The 19,932-nt window shown below is 34.8% G+C and overlaps 1 protein-coding gene across 1 annotated transcript; it reads left to right on the top strand.

Moving 5' to 3' along the window:
• Positions 1-1,006: 1,006 nt before the first annotated feature.
• LOC140063678 (uncharacterized) lies at positions 1,007-17,783 on the top strand. The gene is made up of 13 exons (XM_072110133.1): positions 1,007-1,350; positions 3,902-4,245; positions 4,460-4,607; positions 6,714-6,850; positions 7,535-7,670; positions 10,055-10,150; positions 10,599-10,729; positions 10,934-11,028; positions 13,010-13,166; positions 13,658-13,759; positions 14,470-14,628; positions 15,061-15,156; positions 16,718-17,783. Exons 2-13 carry the CDS (start codon positions 3,925-3,927, stop codon positions 16,952-16,954), a joined length of 1,815 nt encoding a protein of 604 aa, XP_071966234.1. The 5' UTR covers positions 1,007-1,350; positions 3,902-3,924; the 3' UTR covers positions 16,955-17,783.
• The last annotated feature ends 2,149 nt before the right edge of the window (positions 17,784-19,932 follow it).

Raw genomic sequence — 19,932 nt, 5'->3', positions numbered from 1 at the left:
TACGCTAAACCAGTCTCACGCCACATAATTACACCAATCATATATAACAATAGTAGCTTTTCTTCACTCTTCCCTGCTTTAACAGAACTTATTTCCCCATTTTTAACAGAATCGAATTAATAATCAAAACATAGTTATTCGTCTGAATAAATACATTTATTAATTTCATTTCTATTTATTCGGACTTATCCATAGAAAACAGTATAGAATAATTATATTTAAAATCTACAAATAAATCTACGCAATCTAATCACATTTACTTCCGTTTTGATAGAACACTCTGTCGATTGTTAAAGTAAACACTGTATTGTATTCGTCACCTACTGGTCATCTATAGACATTAAATTACGTGATTACATTTATTTAAATCTTAGTAGGCCAGTATCTATATTGTCCTAAAAAGACTCTAGGCCTATTAGTTCACACTTGAACTTAACAGACTGACGCCCATCTTCCTCTCTCTAGGTGTCGAATCCTCTGGACAGAATCGTTCTTATTTTTTTCAGTACAGTTTGGTTACAGTACACTTTTTAAATATGAAATATGACTACTGTGGATCTTTGAGGTGTATTCAAATTGTTTTAGCTGTTTGTAATTAAAAAAAAGTTTTACATGACTATGGTTTTTTTCTTATATTAAACTTATTAAAAATTGTTTTACTTTGTTCAAGTCAGCATATTTTATTGTAGTATTAAAAAAACATAACATTTTAATCGGCATACTAATTAAAATAAAAGAATGGTTATGTACTGTTTTAGATAGCTGGCCACAAGTTGTCCCTGTCGGAAAGTTGAATTTGAACTTTTCTGTTGACCAGTGTGAGTCCATACAAGTTTAGGCGTCTGAAAGAGTTAAGCTAGTTGTGTTGATTGTTTCTAAGCAACGATGTAATTGTTAACTCTGGCTTCAGAACTCTGCATGTGTATTGTGTCTTACTGATTGAAAACCTTTCAAGGAATGTGTACATTTCGGAAAGGATACCCGCGACGTGTTTGAATAAAGCAACCCTTATGCCCGTCGTAAAATCGCCTGGTTACACATTGCGAAGATTCCATGCCTTCTGGTTATTATTACCAAAAATCTAAAGTCGATGTTATATAAACTTGAACATTAAGACATTTGATTCCTTTACTTGCTCAGTTGACTGACGATGCGTAGCAATGCGACCAATGAGAATTTAAGAAGTGTTAACAACAGCGTGATTCTAAGACGTGAAAACCCCACAACAAATAGTTAGTTGCATACCTTTTATGAAAAGGTGAAAACAACAGCGATCTCACCTAGCGTACATGATTGTAGCCAAACAATGCAATCGGATCTACGGGAATTACTTTACAATTAATCCTTATGGTATGTATACAGTTTTCACTTAATTATTTTGTCGATGTTGAGGTTGGGACAAATGTTGTTGTAGATATTCAATTAATTAGACGTATGTTTCGGAATCTTTTGATGATTAATGTTTTAGTAGGCTTACACATGGTTAAAAACGTAATGTTTCTCTTATGATATTGGCACTAAAAGAATGTTTACCAAATAAGCCTAAACGTGTTGGTACCCTATTTTCACCAAAATGAAATAACACTGAAAATTAAACAATTGACTTATTTTATTATTGTATTATAACACCTATAAAACTAATTATGAGTAACTATGAGTAACTATGGGTAAAGAGGGAGGTCGGTCTCAGCCTTCGCACGCAGATATGGTGGTAGAGAGGTCGTGTGTCGTTTTATACTAAAATTAAATAGCAATAAACATTATAAAATCATATTTAAATATAGGCCTACATTATAAAGTGCGTAGATTCAACCAACAGCAGCCTGCTTAATTATATTACGGGGTTTTTTTTTTTATTAGGGAGTGTAGGTTTTTATTTATTGAGGAAAAAAATAAATTAATAAACCTAATAAAGTAAAGTAATTTAGGCCTAATGCTATGTTAAAAAATTAGTTTAAATGCCCTTTTTAATCAATCATTTTCGTTTAAATAAAACATTTGTTTTTAATAAGCTAATTGCGGTATAGCTAATTATATTATTAATTACGGTACTCATAATTCATGCTGTGTACTAAATGCCTTTGGAAAAAGAAACAGAATTTTCTCACTGTTTTATTAATTCGTTTTACCGACTGTTTACTTATTCCAGTGTTCGTCAGTGCAATTATTAAAATTGTTTTGTGTTTGATGTCAATTAGTCTTACATTCATCCAGGAGTGTTTAAAACATCTTTGGCTGGTCCTAACATTGATCACTTAACCAGAGGAGAGGCATAAGCCAATACGTACGTCTTAGGCAGATACTAGATGCAGGGGCTACCATAAGAGTCAGCAGTGCTGATTTCAATGCCTTATGGGACCCCAGCCCCATACAGCACTCAATATTCCCAAATGGTCTCCCATTCAAGCTCTAACCGGGCCCAAAGTTACTTAATAACTTCGGTGATTAATATAGACTCGCTACTTGATCATCGTACTTATCGATTATCGTTATCTTCTTTGCATCAATAAGCATGCAAATGTGTCTTTTTTACATCACTTTCTGTTCTCAATAATCGATGAAAGGGTAATTTTTCGGAAACCATTTTCCTCTTCATTTATAATATTCTAGCCAATCTGTAAACCTTTTGCGAATTATATTGCAGTAAATTTTGAACACTAATAGTAGTGTTATCCCTCATAGTTCATGAACTCATTATAGGGTCCTTATTACCAGTTTTTGGTACATAGGCCTATCGATTATCGTGCTTATTGATTATCATATTATAATATAAAATGTTATGACCATCTTTACTGATCTATTTTCGTTCAATCTGATGTTTCAACAACATAATAATCATTTATTTAGAAACAGTTCATGAAATAAAAACAGCATACCTTAATTACAATAACTTAAAATGGTAACATAAAATAAGAACTGTTTCAAGGATCAGAAAAGAAGTAAAAGAACTTGTCAAATACCAACCCCTAAACAAAAACAACAAAAAGCAACCGCATGACAAATCATTAGCTAATAATAGTAGATCTATAAATTATAATCCTAAAAAAAATCATAAATTAATGTTTTAGATATTTAATTTCGTTCTGTACGTATGGATTATTTAGTATTGAAAATCTTAAATCTAGTGATCTAGTGTATTATCGATAGGCCTACAGTAGGATGGCGTACTTTTGACTCATTAAAACTTATCTATTATCGTACCTATCAATTTAATTAACTGATTACTTCCTTATAAGATCCTGTATCAGACTGAATAAGTGGTTTAGTGTTAGATTGCCTTGGGTCAGTCATTAATAACTGAACTCTATAACAAAGGATGTGGGTATGGTAATGTTTACTCGAATGAACATTGTCTTTCGTTTCATTATTAATGACCTTTTCGCCTCATAAACTCGTCCTTCATATCCGGCACTATTCTTATGAACACTGTAATGGTTTCTCTTTAGGTCTAATAATGGAAAATTATCTTGTCTTTATGGTCAAATTATATCCAAATATATATATATATATTTTTTTAAATACCAGGATTATGTAATGTTGACTAAAGTAGGTTTCCTATTTAAGTTTATGTTTAAAATTTTATAACTTTACGCATGCGGGCTATGAGGATCATGTAAAACGTTATTAAGAGACAAAATAAATAATTTAGCGTACAATTATTTTAGAAAAGGTATTTGTGTCTATATATTAAGATTGATTTATCCAACTAGATAACTTTACATTTAATGTTCACCAGATTATGCAGCTGTCATTAGATAGATTCTAACTGACTATCGCAAGTATTTAACACTGATAGACTCGTTTTTAGATGAATGCGATAGTCATTTAGTTAGTCTATCTAGTGACCGTTGCAAGTTTAAAGTTGTATATAACTTATATTCTTCGTTTTATAATGATTCAGTTTAGCTAAAGACATCGACAGAAATGGGAGGAAAATATTCGAAAACGGTCGCGGTCAGTCCAAAGTCACAAAAGAAAACGACTCCATTCAGTGACGATGATTTCAACGACCCAACATTCTTCCTTGGTCAGGCGATCCCTGAAAACTACCAAGAAATCGACAATCTCAATATGTTCAAAGATTCCTCAAGGAGTTCGTTACGTTCTGAAGTCTCTGCAGTCAGCTGGTTCAGTGATAACAGTTCTATTATGGACATCAATTATACAGACTACCAGTACCCATTCGAAAACATTGTATTTGAAGGTGGAGGAAATAAAGGCATCGCTTACGCAGGTGCTATACGGGTTAGTTTTGTCGCCACTAGAACGACATGATATTCTTTGTAAATTGTGCTACTTCGAATTCTTTTAAGACCCAGAAGTTAGAACTTCACAATACACTTCAAGCAAGCAAGTCAAATTTAATTTATTTAATTACTAGATATATTAGTACATTTTTGCTCAATCTTAAAATTACGTATTGCTAAGAATACATTAATATCTCAACATATTTACAAAGGTTCTAGAAGACGTGGGCATATGGCAGAACATTATACGTTTAGCTGGAGCTAGCGCTGGGGCCATGACTGCAGCTCTACTTGCTGTCGGCTTCACGTCCAACGAGATTGAAAACTTTCTACGAATGGACCTACGCAAGATATTTCTTGGTAATAACATTTTTAACGAACTAAATTCATTTAAAATTAATGTATTTCGGTTGACTGTATTGTTTGTTGAATTATGGTCAATACAAATCATTAGTGGATTTTACGTACTGGTACCGTCTACAATAGTGTCTATTATAACGTGGCAAATTCTATAATACAGTATCACACGTATCATAAGTCTAACCAATGCGTTCTACGTGTGATAAATGTGTCACTATCTATATATAAATTTACGTAAGGGCAAAATTCGGTAAATCGCGCCTTACTTCTAGAATTTTTACACGGTGGTATATAAAGTTGGTTGGTACTTTCGGTACTGATTTTAACCACCTGATGTAACCCTGTTTACTAATTAAATTAAGTTAGATAATTAGTTATTGACGATTAAAACGAATTTAGGTTCAACGATTTGCCCCAAATAGGGGTGTTTTCCGATCGTGGTATACACTGTCTAATGGATGTCCGTCTTGAAAAATACCCGCCACAAAAATGCGAGGAGGCTTCGCATTTTCCTATCTCCTCCTACGATAATTGTTTTTAATAGCTGAAAACCGGTTGAACAGTTCGAGTACAGCATCATAATGTTGAAGACAGGCCGATTTTCTTTAAAAAATACTATTTTGATACATTTAATATACGTTTTTACAAATGTATTGATTTGTGATGAATGGAACATTCCAAATTATTTGGTTTAACCATACAGGTATAGATTTAGATTTATGGGCCCCCTTGGAGAATAAACATAAATAGTATTGCAATGCTGTACAATACTGTTAAGGTATTAACCACTTTTGATCGCAATTTGAATCGCAAATTTCTTACTGTGAGTGTTGGTACTGTTAGATGTAATATAAAAATATATACAAATAAACTTTATTACTGTGAGTGTGGGTAGGCCCTACTGTTAGATTATAAACATATAATATAGAAATAAACATTCCAAATTATTTGGTTTAACCATAGAGGTATAGATTTAGATTTATGGGCCCCCTTGGAGAATAAACATAAATAGTATTGCAATGCTGTACAATACTGTTAAGGTATTAACCACTTTTGATCACAATTTGAATCGCAAATTTCTTACTGTGAGTGTTGGTACTGTTAGATGTAATATAAAAATATATACAAATAAACTTTATTACTGTGAGTGTGGGTAGGCCCTACTGTTAGATTATAAACATATAATATACAAATAAATAAATGTTATTACTGACAGTTGCTTCTCAACGTTTGTATTAATTAATAATTTAAAAATATATAAACGTCGTAGTGGTGTACTTTACTATTTCAATCGACTATGACAGTGAGAGTTTTAACAAAGTACCGTATTAAATCGTAAATGTTTTACTGTATTTAGTGGTATATTATTTATAGGCCTATAAAACATTAAAAACAATATTTCGTTACTGAGTGGATAAGAATATATTTTAAAATGTTTCCTCTTTGTACCCATCTTCTCCCCCATCCCTCAACCCTTAATGTTACATACAAAACACAAATTGGGTTTGTTTAAATGAGTCCAAATAAAAAAATTTGACTCATTTTGTTTTTCTCTCGGAAGTAATTCCCAGGGTGCTAATTTTGGTTGACTACATAAATCATTGTGTATATTTATTCGTTTCTGTAAACGACAATATGTATTATAGTCCTGCGGTACGTACACTGTTTGAAATCTCCATTTTTTTCTCGCTGGAAATACTGTGTATTCGAGAACCATCTGTGGGCACGACCTAGATGGTACGCGAGCGAAGCGAGCGTGCCATCTAGTACTTAATAATTTGCCATAATACTGGACAGATAATGCCATATTTGGAATTACAGTTACAGAGAATCTGGTGGAAATTATAAGAGCTTTAGTAAGACTAATATTCCAAATACATTAATTAATAATTTATTTTTTACAGTAGAACAACATTTTTGGACTAATCAAATTTAATTATTATTTTAAAAACCGTGTACTGTACATTTTAAAGAAGAACATTTATAATCGTCAAAAGTATATTTATTCAATATTTTTCTTGGATTTATAACTAATGCAACAATACAAACAATGGACTATAGTTACACTATAAATAAGTAGTATTGTACAGTATTTTTCTTTCTTAGATGCTCGCTGTGGTGTCTTCAGCTTATTGCCTAACTTAAACCGTTATTACGGTTGGCATCCAGGTAAGAGATTGTTTAACTGGTTCGGAGATCAACTTTACGAAGTTACACAGAACAGGGATATCACATTTTTGGAGGTATATGTTACATTTCTAACAGAAAATAGTCTACGATATGCACAATATGTTAAAGTTCCTACTTACGCCTACAACATTTCTGAATCCATCATTGATTAGAATATATTAAATACATTTATCAAAAATTTAAATTCTATAATTAAGCCAATTATGAATGCAAAATGGAGTTTTAAGTTGGTATATTGTTTCTGGGTGTTACAGTTTATTATAATTCTCCCTAGTTGAAAATAACATGTATTTCTACTTGATTGCTCTTTCATGTCTGATATATGTCAAATGTCAAAGCGTGGATTTCAACGCGATTTAGAATACACTTATGAGTTATTTTGGTTACCACTAAAAAAATTGTATAGGCCTACAATTAATATTTGAAATTACTATTAGGCTTAACGCTATTCAAACTATTGTATCACGATTTAAGATTCGTATTTATTTATACATTTTATTAATTTTAAATTCCATTATGCTATAAGTGATTTCATTCACTGTTTTTCTCATGTGGCAACCCTGTCCACACGACAGACATATAATATGCTCTACATAAACCAAGTCCTATAACAAATCTTTGGGTGGGATCATAAAAATTGTAAATAGGTAGAGAGTTAAACAAAAACAGAATCTTCTAACAAACATACATGCGCAGTGACTGACAACTTATCTAAATTTGTTTAATGAACGTTTCAGCTTTATACAAAGTTTGGTAAGGAGCTCTGCATTGTTGTTACTAATATCAATCGAATGGATGTCGAATATTGTCACGTGAAAACAACTCCTAATCTACCAATCAGGATTGCTGTAAGAATGTCTATGGCTATACCAGGTAAGTTAGATTAGATGGCCTAAATAAAATGTTTAAATCGGATCATCGTTATTAAAATCTACTCATTTTACAGTCCAGTTACAATAACCATATCACCGAATTCCTGACACGTGCTGTCAAGATGCTCGTAGCAATTGTCATCATCATCAAACTCTTCGGACACATCTGTAGCATTGTCATCGTTCAGTTGCATTTCACGAGCACTCGGTTTTGGAGGAAAGTTAGTCAATTTTTGAATTCGAGGCACTTGATAGTGTGGCTCTTCCTCCCATGGTTCGTTAGCAATTTCAGACATGAGCCCTGGATTGGTGTTTACATAAACTTGTCGACAATCGCTCACCGTCGCCGCGTCAATTATTTGCTCATGGTGCTGATTTACCACGCTGGTGGTTGTATGAACGGCAGCTGTATCGTCTTCTGCAAAGAATGTTTGAACCCCATTTCTTTGCCTGTCGTTAAGGAAGCGAACACTCGCTGCGTTTTGCTGTAGCCCAAGATTCTTGTACTTTGATCCACTAATAAATCCATACACAGACGCCCTAAAGCTACTTGTACGACGGGCACTTTTTGATGAATTTCTCCTGGGTATATTTCCTGCAGTCTCGTCCGGGTCTGTTGTCTTACAGCACTTTCTCTTACACAAGTAGTAGACGATTGCAATTGTTAGGCTTAAAAACACAAATGCACCTATACCTATAAATATGTATTCTATGGTATCAAAGGAAATGTCATCAGCATCGTTGCTGTCGGTGGTTTCAATATATATCCTGGTTGACATCAATGTAGACTTTTCAGAAGGTGAAGGGCCCCTACTGTTTATTTCAGTCCATATACCGTTATTGATTTCAGTCAGTTCACCAACTGTGGTAGTATATTCCATTTTTAAGGTAATTACAATGTATTCCAAAGACTTCTTGTAAATAAGTTGGACCACAATTCAGTGGTCATTGTTCGAGAATGCTAATATATAAACGTTTATAGTTTGTTTTCAACCTTTTGTCGAAGAGCCTACTTATTGAAGCTGCTATCTGTTGAAGCTCCTACCTGTCAAAGTTCCTATCTCTTGAAGCTCCTATCCGCTGAAATTCCTATCTGTTGTAGCTCCTATCTGTTGAAGCTTCTCTATTGTAGTTCCTATCTGTTGAAGCTCCTATCTATTTTAGTTAATATCTGTTAAAGCTTCTTTCCGCTAAAAATCCTAACTGTTGAAGCTCCAATCTGTTGTAGCTTCTATCTGTTGAAGCTTCTATCTGTTGAAGCTCCTCCTGTTAAAACTTCTATCTGTTGAAAATCATATCTTCTAGAGCCCCTATTTTCTAGAGCTCCTATCTGCTTAAGTTTTTTTTTGCTGGAACTCCTGTCTGTTGAAACTACTATTTTCTAGATTGGAGCTCCTATTTTCTAAAGCTCCTATTTGCTGTAGCTTCTATATGCTGAAGCTCATATGCTAAAGCTTATATTTTCTGAAGCTCCTATCTGCTGAGTCTCATCTTCTTGAACGCCTTATTTGCTTGTCTTTGTACTGGATTATGTCCAACTTATGTGTTTAAAACAATTTACAATTACAGTAGATGAATTGTTGGTTTCATTTTCTATCAATTATGTATTCTTCGAATGTAGATCCGCGAAACCGAAACATACATAATGTTTTCTTTTAAATAATGATTATTTCCTGTTTACACTAGTCGCGTAGCTTATAATTTTGAAAAGGTTTGATAGTTTCCCAATATTTTCAACGTACAGAATTTAGTAAGGAAATTTGTACAGTAAGCCTACTGTGTACAGGCTGAGAGGAAATCGGTTCTAACTTGTCTTAAACACAACATTTAAATTTCTTAATAGCCACAAAAAAAGTTGTGATGTTCTGTGTTTGTTTTATGGATGTTGTGATTTATTACTTACTGCCCTAAACAGGAAGCTTAAAAGTGCTACCTTAATATTAAGATTCTCGTTAATGACTTCATCATTTTTAATATAATCTAAACACATGGATGACACTTTAAGCTTCAACATGTGAGTGAGTGAGTGGCCGAGCGGTTAAGACAGTGGAACAGTAATTACGTAGCCATAACATCGCAAGGGGTTTGAGGCTCACTCACTCCATGGTTCTGGTGGTAGAACGAGTCTTCTCAGATAAGGACTATAAACCGTAGGTCCAGTGTACACAACTAGCTCGTGTGCATTTTAAAGAACCTAGTACATCTTTCGAGACGAGTAGGGGGTTACCCCGGTGTATTAGTACTGATCACCAACTGGGCCCTCTGGGAGACCAGTCTTTGACTGAAGAGGTTACCCAGTATAAATATATATTTCAATCAATCAATTTCAATCAATTATTAAAACTATTTAATTTTAAATAAATTATAAAATATATATTCTTGTAGGTTTATTTGGTTCCGTAAAATATTTCAACTATGGAACAACTGATATTTACGTAGATGGCGGTTTACTCTGCAATTATCCAGTCCACTGTTTCGACGGTAAAAAGTTTTTTTAACTTAGTAAATTAAACAATAATAATAATATATATTACTATAATATGTAACTATCATTTATACACAATTAAGTGTGATTTGTGTATATGAAAAGGGAGAGAGAATGATGTTTATATTAGTACATGTTGATGTTGAAAGAAGATGGTCATTTTACACTAGGACTATTTAGATGGAATAAGAAGATGATGATAATAGTGATGATGATGACATTTACCAACTCATGCTACTTTGTATTATAATATATATAAATGTTCACCACGACGATGAAGGTAAAGACGACGCCGAATGACAATGGAAAGAAAATTATAACAATCATGATATACTAATAATAACAGTTTAAATTATTAAAACGGGATGTTGATGACAATGAAGATAAATATGACGAAGAAAAATAAGAATCATTTGTTACTTCTCCTGATTTGACATTTTTTAGGCTGGTGGTTATCGCTGAATGAACAGGACAGCTTTTTACGGCGGTTACAACCTCTAGAAGACATAGGTCGTCTTTGGGACAAGAAAGAACGTTTTGGGACGCCTACAAATAAAACCATTGGTTTACTGTTGGTAAGTGATATATTTACATTATTGTTGATATTGTGACGATGACATGCGGTGACACAGTTAGTTCTGCGTAAAACGAAACCGATTTATGTCATAATGTACAATTGAAAATAATTACATATTGATAGATATCTCATGACGTTTAGCTGCACCAATTGTTGGTTTCAATTATTGTTGTAATTAATATATTTTTTTCGGTTTCAATAGTATGCTAGTGATGAGTCAGATCTTATGATGTCCAAACTAAATCGTCGTGTTGGAATCGGTGACCCACCCGATCGGCCTGACACTAAGTTGTCTAGGTAAGAGAAACTGCTCATCGCAAAATTTCACCAAATGTTTGGTCCATTTAAGAAATTGGAGTTTTGATCGCCATGCTTCCTGTACTCTCGACAAATTGTTAAAATCATAAAACCATTTATGAGGTCATAATCATCAATGTAATCAATCAATGGATACTTCAGCTTCCATTTCATTTGGAATCTTTCTACTCCCCAAATTGTTTCAGAGTTCCCTGTTCTTCCTGCCCTTCTATGCTTTATTACTGCTCAAAACAAGTTGCTATCTGCTACTAAACAGCCTACCCTATATATATATATATATATATACTTTGTCTGCTGTGTTTATATATATATATATATATAAACACAGTAGGCAAAGAACATTAATTCTAAACCGCCCGGTGATATACTGAAATTTAATTAATTAATTTGAACCGATAAAGATGAGGAAATCTGTGAGAATGAGAAAAAGTCGCCCCAACCGAGTCTCGAACTCGGACCGTCTGCTTGATATGCAGTTGCCCTAACCATTAGACCACTGGGGCTTTCATGGTATTGTTCAAACTCGATTGGATAGTGACTCTTTAACACTCTCGGCGTGGTACGGCGGAACAGCACTAGTCCTCAGTTGTACACACGCGCAACAGAGATCAAATTGATACGCCCTCATCTTACAGTATTTTATTCACGAGGCGGGATCTCCGAAGAGATAATTTTATATATATAAACACAGTAGGCAAAGAACATTAATTCTAAACCGCCCGGTGATATACTGAAATTTAATTAATTAATTTGAAACGATAAAGATGAGGAAATCTGTGAGAATGAGAAAAAGTCGCCCCAACCGAGACTCGAACTCGGACCGTCTGCTTGATATGCAGTTGCCCTAACCATTAGACCACTGGGGCTTTCATGGTATTGTTCAAACTCGATTGGATAGCAACTCTTTAACACTCTCGGCGTGGTACGGCGGAACAGCACTATATATATATATATATATATATATATATATATATTAAATACAGTACCGGATTTATTACTGACTATATCTGTCATTTATCGCTCTAAACGATACGCCACCCCACATCCCAACTTACTATATCCGCCCCTGTATAACGAGACGCCACCCCACATCCTAACTTACTAAATCCGCCCCTGTATAACGAGACGCCACCCCACATCCTAACTTACTATATCCGCCCCTATATAACGAGACGCCACCCCACATCCCAACTTACTATATCCGCCCCTGTATAACGAGACGCCACCCCACATCCCAACTTACTATATCCGCCCCTGTATAACGAGACGCCATCCCACATCCCAATATAAACTGCCAAATAGAGCCAAACAATAATGATAATAATATTGAGAGAATTCACGTTCTTTATCACATCAACACACTTATTTTCTTAATTAAGCTTGGTTCCCACTAGAATGTAACGCAAGGACGTAAACGCAACGCAAGCAATGACAAGCGAAGTTATAGACAGTTAACAATCACAAGCGAATAAGCCATCGCTTGTGATTGGTCAATTCACTTGCGTTGCGTTACGTCCTTGTGTTGCGTCGCTAGTGGGAACCACGCTTTAAGCCGATTTTCCACTAGGCGAATTTGTTCGCGCGAATGGAAAGCGTCATGCTCTGCGCATGCGTATTCGAGTTTCTGTCTGTCATACTCCCTTCTGCGACAAATTCTAGTTCCTTTATTTTTCGCTTCAGCGAAATTTACTAGTTCGAATTGTTTCTACTTTTTGCGAAGCGAAATATTGCGCAACCAATCAGAGCTCATGAAATGAGCTATGACGCTTTCATGAGCACTCATGCGAATCGAAATGCTCAGCAACCACTATTCGCTCATGTAGTGGAAAGAGAGTAGGCGATTTTGTTCTCTTCGAAACGTTGGATTCGCGCGAACAAATTCGCCTAGTGGAAAATCGGCTTTAGGTTACAGTAAATTATTTGTTGCGTATTGCGTATTATGGCTCTGTTTTATGTGTAGGGAAAGGGCTGAAACCAAATGCCAGAAGTTAACGGCGAGTCGAGAGCACGCTGTAATTACAGAAGCCATGTCCATGTTTATGAAGGTGCTGGCTGAAAACGATATTACTGACTCGTACACAGTTTCCAAAGAAGAACTTGCAATCGCATTTAATAAGGTATATTATATTGCAATGTATTTGTATAAAAAAGGAAAAAGAAGAGAAAAATATTCAAATTGAGTCATAAATAGTTGCTACGTATTTGTGGAAATTCGTATTTGTTTTAATTAATAATGTGGATTATGCATGGTTGGTGTGTGTGACTACATCCTATGAAATTCAAGAACTTAAAGCCCGGCGCACACTAGAGCTTCCGGCTGAGCCAACTGGCACGAGTAACACTTGGCTCACTAAAAAAATTGCCGCAAATTGTGATCGCGTTCTATCAGACGCACACTAAACGCCTTCAGTACGCGATTTTCTGATTGGATAGTTACGAATTCCCCGGCGCACACTGTGAGTCAAGTGTTACTCGTGCCAGTTGGCTCAGCCGAAAGCTCTAGTGTGCGCCGGGCTTAAGCACCACAATATAAACATTCGTTACCCTTTTAGCCATACAAATCGTATATCCGTGCATTTAGTTTTATTTGTTTTTTTAACTATTATAGGTTGGAGACCAGTTCACTGAAGCTCATGCGAAGAAACTGTTTGGAAAAAATTACAAATTACAAGATGTGTTCGATAGTTTAGATACCAACAAGGATGGAAAGGTAGAAATAATATTCTTCAAAATATAACTATATAATTATCACATATAATCAATCTGTCATAAGAAAACTATAATACTTATAGTCGTCATCTCAATCGCTAAAACATTTTCAAGACCAACCTGCTTCGAAGACGTCGCTTCGCTGATGCACTCGCACGTTCTTAATGCACAAAGCGCCATGAACTCCACATGGGTTGGGGAGACCGGCGCTATACAAGTTTTCATTTATTATTATTTCTTCATCTATTAACGGTGGTGTTAACGAACACCGATTCAAGATTCAAGACATTTTATTGGTCCACTTAAAATGGAAATTTATTTTGCTTGGCATAATTTAAGAAAGTATAAGACAATAAAGCTACAAGAAAAATACATCAAATTGCGCCAACGCTAATGAAATACGATTAATAGGCCAATGTTAAAATATTGTTAACACGATTAAAAATGATTAAAATTCAAAACAAAAAATACAGTATAGAGTTATTGTTGAACATTTTAATTAATACATATGAATGCTATTCACAACAAAAGACTTTCTAATTCTACACCAGGGAAGAGTGATCCCTGGTTCTACATAGATTGGCCGTTAACCACTCAGTCAAAAGACAAAGTCATAAGATGATTTGGTCTTTTAATTATTTTCAACCGACTTAGCCTTCAACGTGATATTGTACGACTTTATACTAACATTTATATTTTTCATTTTTGTAGATTAACTTCCAGGAGTTGATGGCATTTATCGAGAGGCGAGGTATCGGTGTTCAATCTCACTTCCTTGGTTACAATCGACGGAACGTTACAAATTTTAGAGAGTTCTTGTCAACAGTCCAGGAATCATTACTTGTTAATGTCAAACGGGTATTTGTTGAAGTACGTCTTTGAAAAAACCCCTCTTTTTATCTGTATGTATTCGTTTAGATAGTGATTAACAGTCGTTGACATTTTAAGCCCATGTCTCACATTTGACGACGGTGCCAATAGTATTCAAATTAACATTACGACGTATTATGTATTTATGGCATCATACAGTTAGATATGGCGTCATAAAGTAGATATGACGTCATGTATTATTTGAAACAAAGTTCATGTTTTCCTGCATTACAGTATCATCATCAGAATCGTCAACGTATTTACCACATGACTGAGTTTAAGTTGATGCAAGTGAGAAAAGTCTCGAAATTTGGTCAATGTACTTCTGAATTCCAATCTAGTAAATATGTATAAATAAAACAGGTATTGTAATAAGTACGATATCTTGAAGTAACTTTATACTTATTCTATTTTTTACATGGTACTATGAAGAAAGATGATATCGAACGAACCATTGGGATTGATACAGTATATTTGAATACAACTGATTTTAACATGGAAACTGCAGACAAAGATTTCCTTGTTGCGGTAGGTTATAATGTATAATATTTTCACTTAAAATAAAAATAACAAAATAAATGGTTAAATTCAACCAAATATCCATTGGCTGCCAGTCAAATTGACTATTTTTTGCTTTACATCACAGTTTTTTCAGGTAGGCCTAAATACATTTTTTTTTTTCGATAACATTTTGGTAAAAGTGGATAGGCCTAATGATTATGTGACATTAAAATGACATATTCAACAGAAACATTTTAAATAATTATTTTTGCAAGGGGACAATACATCTCTAATAAAACACTTCCACTTCCAACTACCAGCTACGCATGTTACAAACGTGTAGGCCTACAAGTAAACGTGTAATAAAACTCTAGTCCCGAATTTCTCTAAAAATTAATGAAAGTTTTTAATATATATTTGTCGAATCTATAGAAAGTGTAATAATTATGTTTCCTAATTTCTGATTGAAAAGAGTGGGATTTAAACCTAAATCTGGGACGCTTAGCAAGTTGGTTCAACGCAAGTAGGTTCAACGCCAGTGAGTTGACAAATACAGTGACATTGCTTGTGATTTTGGTCCGGAATTACTTTGTGTGCGTTCAATTGGAAATCAAGCTTAAAGCTAGGTTCCCACTAGGACGCAACGCAAGGACGTAGACGCAACGTAAAGCTAGGTTCCCACTAGGACGCAACGCAAGGACGTAGACGCAACGTAAAGCTAGGTTCCCACTAGAACGTAACGCAAGGACGTAAACCCAACGCAAGCGTTTTAACCAGTGACAAGCGAAGTTATAGACAGTTAAGCTTGGTTCCCACTAGAACGTAACGCAAGGACGTAAACGCAACGCAAGCGTTTTAACCAATGACAAGCGAAGTTATAGAAAGTTAAGTTTGGTTCCCACTAGAACGTAACGCAAGGACGTAAACGCAACGCAAGCGTTTTAACCAATGACAAGCGAAGTTATACTTAGACAGTTAGCAATCACAAGCGATTAAGCCATCGCTTGTGAAGCGTGGTTCCCACTAGCGACGCAACACAAGGACGTAACGCAACGCAAGTGAATTGACCAATCACAAGCGATGGCTTATTCGCTTGTGATTGCGAACTGTCTATAACTTCGCTTGTCATTGGTTAAAACGCTTGCGTTGCGTTTACGTCCTTGCGTTACGTTCTAGTGGGAACCAAGCTTAATTGGTCAATTCACTTGCGTTGCGTTACGTCCTTGTGTTGCGTCGCTAGTGGGAACCACGCTTTAGCAATCACAAGCGAATAAACCATCGCTTGTGATTGGTCAATTCACTTGCGTTGCGTTACGTCCTTGTGTTGCGTCGCTAGTGGGAACCACGCTTCAGTGAGTTTACCAATCATAAGCGCGGCGATGGATTATTCGAACTGTCGCTTGTCATTGGTCAACACGCTTGCGTTGCGTGTACGTCCTTGCGTTGTCTTCTAGTGAGAACCAAGTTTTAAAAATGATGTATGAATAATGATATTCATTACAGCGGGCCGGGCATTCACTCAATTTGCAAAGAATTCATTCATCAAACTTTCAAATTTTAATTTATTGTTTTTCTTTATAATAAACAGCAAGGAGCAAGAGCCACGAGATCATTCCTTCGTCACTGGATTCGTAATAACAATCCAATCCGCCAAGGAGTACAAGCAGACGACAACAAAGAGGATGTGTTGTTTCACGAATCGCCAAAAGAGACAAAAACAGTGGAGACAGAGCCTAAGGTTAAAGGTGTTTTACCGTTGTTAACCGATAAAACGAAGAAGTTACCAGTAACGAAGAAGAAAAAGATCGTAAAGCCAATTAAGTAAAAAAAAAAACACACCACAAAACGACACTGTGTCATTAACTATTATTAATATGTTGCAAACCTGGCATACAGTAATTTGAATGTAGGAATGAGCTTTGTAAGATTAATGCTACATTGAATGTATAATTAATTTTTGACATTTAAAAAAAATACTGATTCGTAGGCTATTGGATCATCGCTTTACCAGCAGAACTGAATCAAACATTTCGTTAGGGGTTGAGTTCGTAGGTACTAAAACGAATGTACAAACACAACCATTTTTACTTGTTTAGGCCTACTTGTTTCCGGAGCAAGATTATTATTTTGGTTTCTACCGGTAATAAAGTGTAACCAAATGTAAATGCATAAATCAGTATTAAAACTGTGCCTTAAGCTAGCTCTGTCCACACCATCAAACTTTATGTGACAACAAAATGTGATGTGCCCATATATGGACATATTATCAATACAATATTTAAGCATATCACTACCATATTTGGGCTATCATCGGTTTTTAACGAAAATTGTGTGACTAAAATTTAGATGAGTTAGATTTAGATGATTTGATTTGATTTATTTGCATCTCTAAACATAAATATTAACACAATGAATAATCACAATACAATAAAAAAAAAAAAAACAATGTACATTAGAATGTAAAAAAAAATCTGAAAAAAAAAAAGAATAAGAGATGCAGCTGGATAGCCCATGATGAAAGTCCTGTTAAACGTATCCAATGGGGTCCATTACAAAAGCGCCGGCTGTATTTTTGTCATATAAGGTTGAGAGGCAGAAATGAATAATGCACGAGTCTAATTATTTCTATGATACAGGTACGGTAATCTCTGCTAATCTAAACACGGAGTGGGCGTCAAACAGCCCGGTACTGTAACTATAGCCTGGGTGCAGTACAAATTTTTCGGGAAAAAAGTATAGGAAATTTTTTTTTCTGATAGAGTATACCATATAGAATGTCACAAAAAAAATCCCCATCCCAGGGTCTTGGGGAAAATTATTTACGGCACTTTTAAATTTTGGCCTATATAACACACACAAATACCTATATATAGGGGATAGGGAAAACCAATTCAGGTTTTTTTTTACTTGGAGTTGTGTTATGATGATTAAAATTAGCTGAGGATTACTTTAATAACTACTTCTCATAGTAGTTGATACATCGAGTCGATAACAATGACATCATCATGCCAGAATCCAATATGGCGTCCAATTTGGGCGGCAAAAACAGGGTATTGCTAAACCCCGCAAACCCCCGAAAACCTCCAAAAAAACATAGCAAACCCCACCGAACCAACATAAAAGTGATTGAATCATGTAGTGTAGAACTCACTCACTGGGTATATCAATGTAAAACAAATATTAAATGTCTGCTGTTAACTACTTATTTTGGGGTAAAACATCATTTTTTGGTAAAAAATGATTGCTAAATCCTGAAAACCTTCAAAAAAATATAGCAAACCCCACTAAACCAACATAATAACTTTAATAACTAATAATTTTTTGGTAAAAAATGATTGCTAATTTTTAACCAAAATGATGTTTTATCCCAAAATAAGTAGTTAACAGTAGAAATGTAATATTTTATATACCCAGTGGGTCGTACACTCCATGATTCAATCACTTTTATGTTGGTTCGATGGAGTTTGCTATGTTTTTTGGGAGGTTTGCGGGGTTTAGCAATACCATGTTTTTCTCACCAAATTGGACGCCATATTGGATTCTGGCATAATGATGTCATCGTATCGACTTGATTCATCAACTACTATGTGAAGTATAGTAGTAGTAGTACTAATTTTAATCCTTAAAACACAACTGCAAGTAACAAAAACCGTTAATTTATTTTCCCTATTCCCTATATATAGGTATTTGTGTGTGTTAATAGGAATTTGTGTGTGTTATATAGGCCAAAATTTAAAAGTGCCGTAAAAAATTTTCCCCAAGACCCTGGGATAAGGATTTTTTTTTCTGACATTCCATATGGTATACTCTATCAGAAAAAAAAAAAAAAATTGTCCTATACTTTTTCCCGCAAATGTGTATATTAACTGTTCTGCACCCAGGCTACTACTCGACCAAACATGGTCGTGACAAAACACGTTAACACTACCTTATGTCTTTATTTATGCCATAATTAATCTCATGAATTATTCATGATTTCTGCCTTAACCTGATAGGAGAAAAAATGATCCGCGTCGGCCTAATGTATAGGACTAGTAGAATTCATTGCAACTGGTGGTCATTTTTACCGACCCTATTTTGGCCGCCATCTTGGATTGTTATTTTAAACCACGTATGAACGTACAGTAATTTGTTTGCCAAATATTACAATATCATGACAAATCAGTCCAATGGTACAATTTATAATAATATCATATAATAGGCCTATGGCAGGCATATTGGATTCCATTAAAAATAGGGTCGGGAAAAATTGGCCCCCAGTGGCAATGAATTCTACTAGTCCTAAGGATTCCAAAACTGCCAAGAACTCAACTTGAGCATTAAAATCTCACGTATTTGATTTTGGAACATTAGGTTCCCCACTATTTTGACGGTGTTCGCTTTCCATAAGACTTGTTCTTGTGGAATCTAAACATTGAGGGCGACGTATATTAGCAACCGAAACGCGCAACCAAGTTACAGTGAGTACATGCTTTGCTCCTACCCGAACTAAGAAACCGCACAAATAATCATACAAACAATCATTGAAACACTTTTAGTAGTATTTTAGTAGTGATCAAATTCTAAATAAAGAGTTAAACAACCACCAATTATAAGAATAATATTGATCTATTAGTTTCTAGTGTATGTACGGTTTATAACTTTGTTTTGAATGTGAGTGGGGGGTACTGACCAAAAAAAGAATGTCGTAAATAAATCATATACCACACACCTTGCCTACTACCTCTACGCGTTGGGAAATTCCGGCAGAAGGACCGTCGGAAATCTTTAAATATTGTTTCTTTTGATCGAAAATCGTAAAGA

Source organism: Antedon mediterranea, chromosome 1 (assembly GCF_964355755.1).
Source record: "Antedon mediterranea chromosome 1, ecAntMedi1.1, whole genome shotgun sequence".
Taxonomy (NCBI): domain Eukaryota; kingdom Metazoa; phylum Echinodermata; class Crinoidea; order Comatulida; family Antedonidae; genus Antedon; species Antedon mediterranea.
Note: the sequence above shows the minus strand (reverse complement) of the source record. Positions and strands in the feature narration are given on the sequence as shown.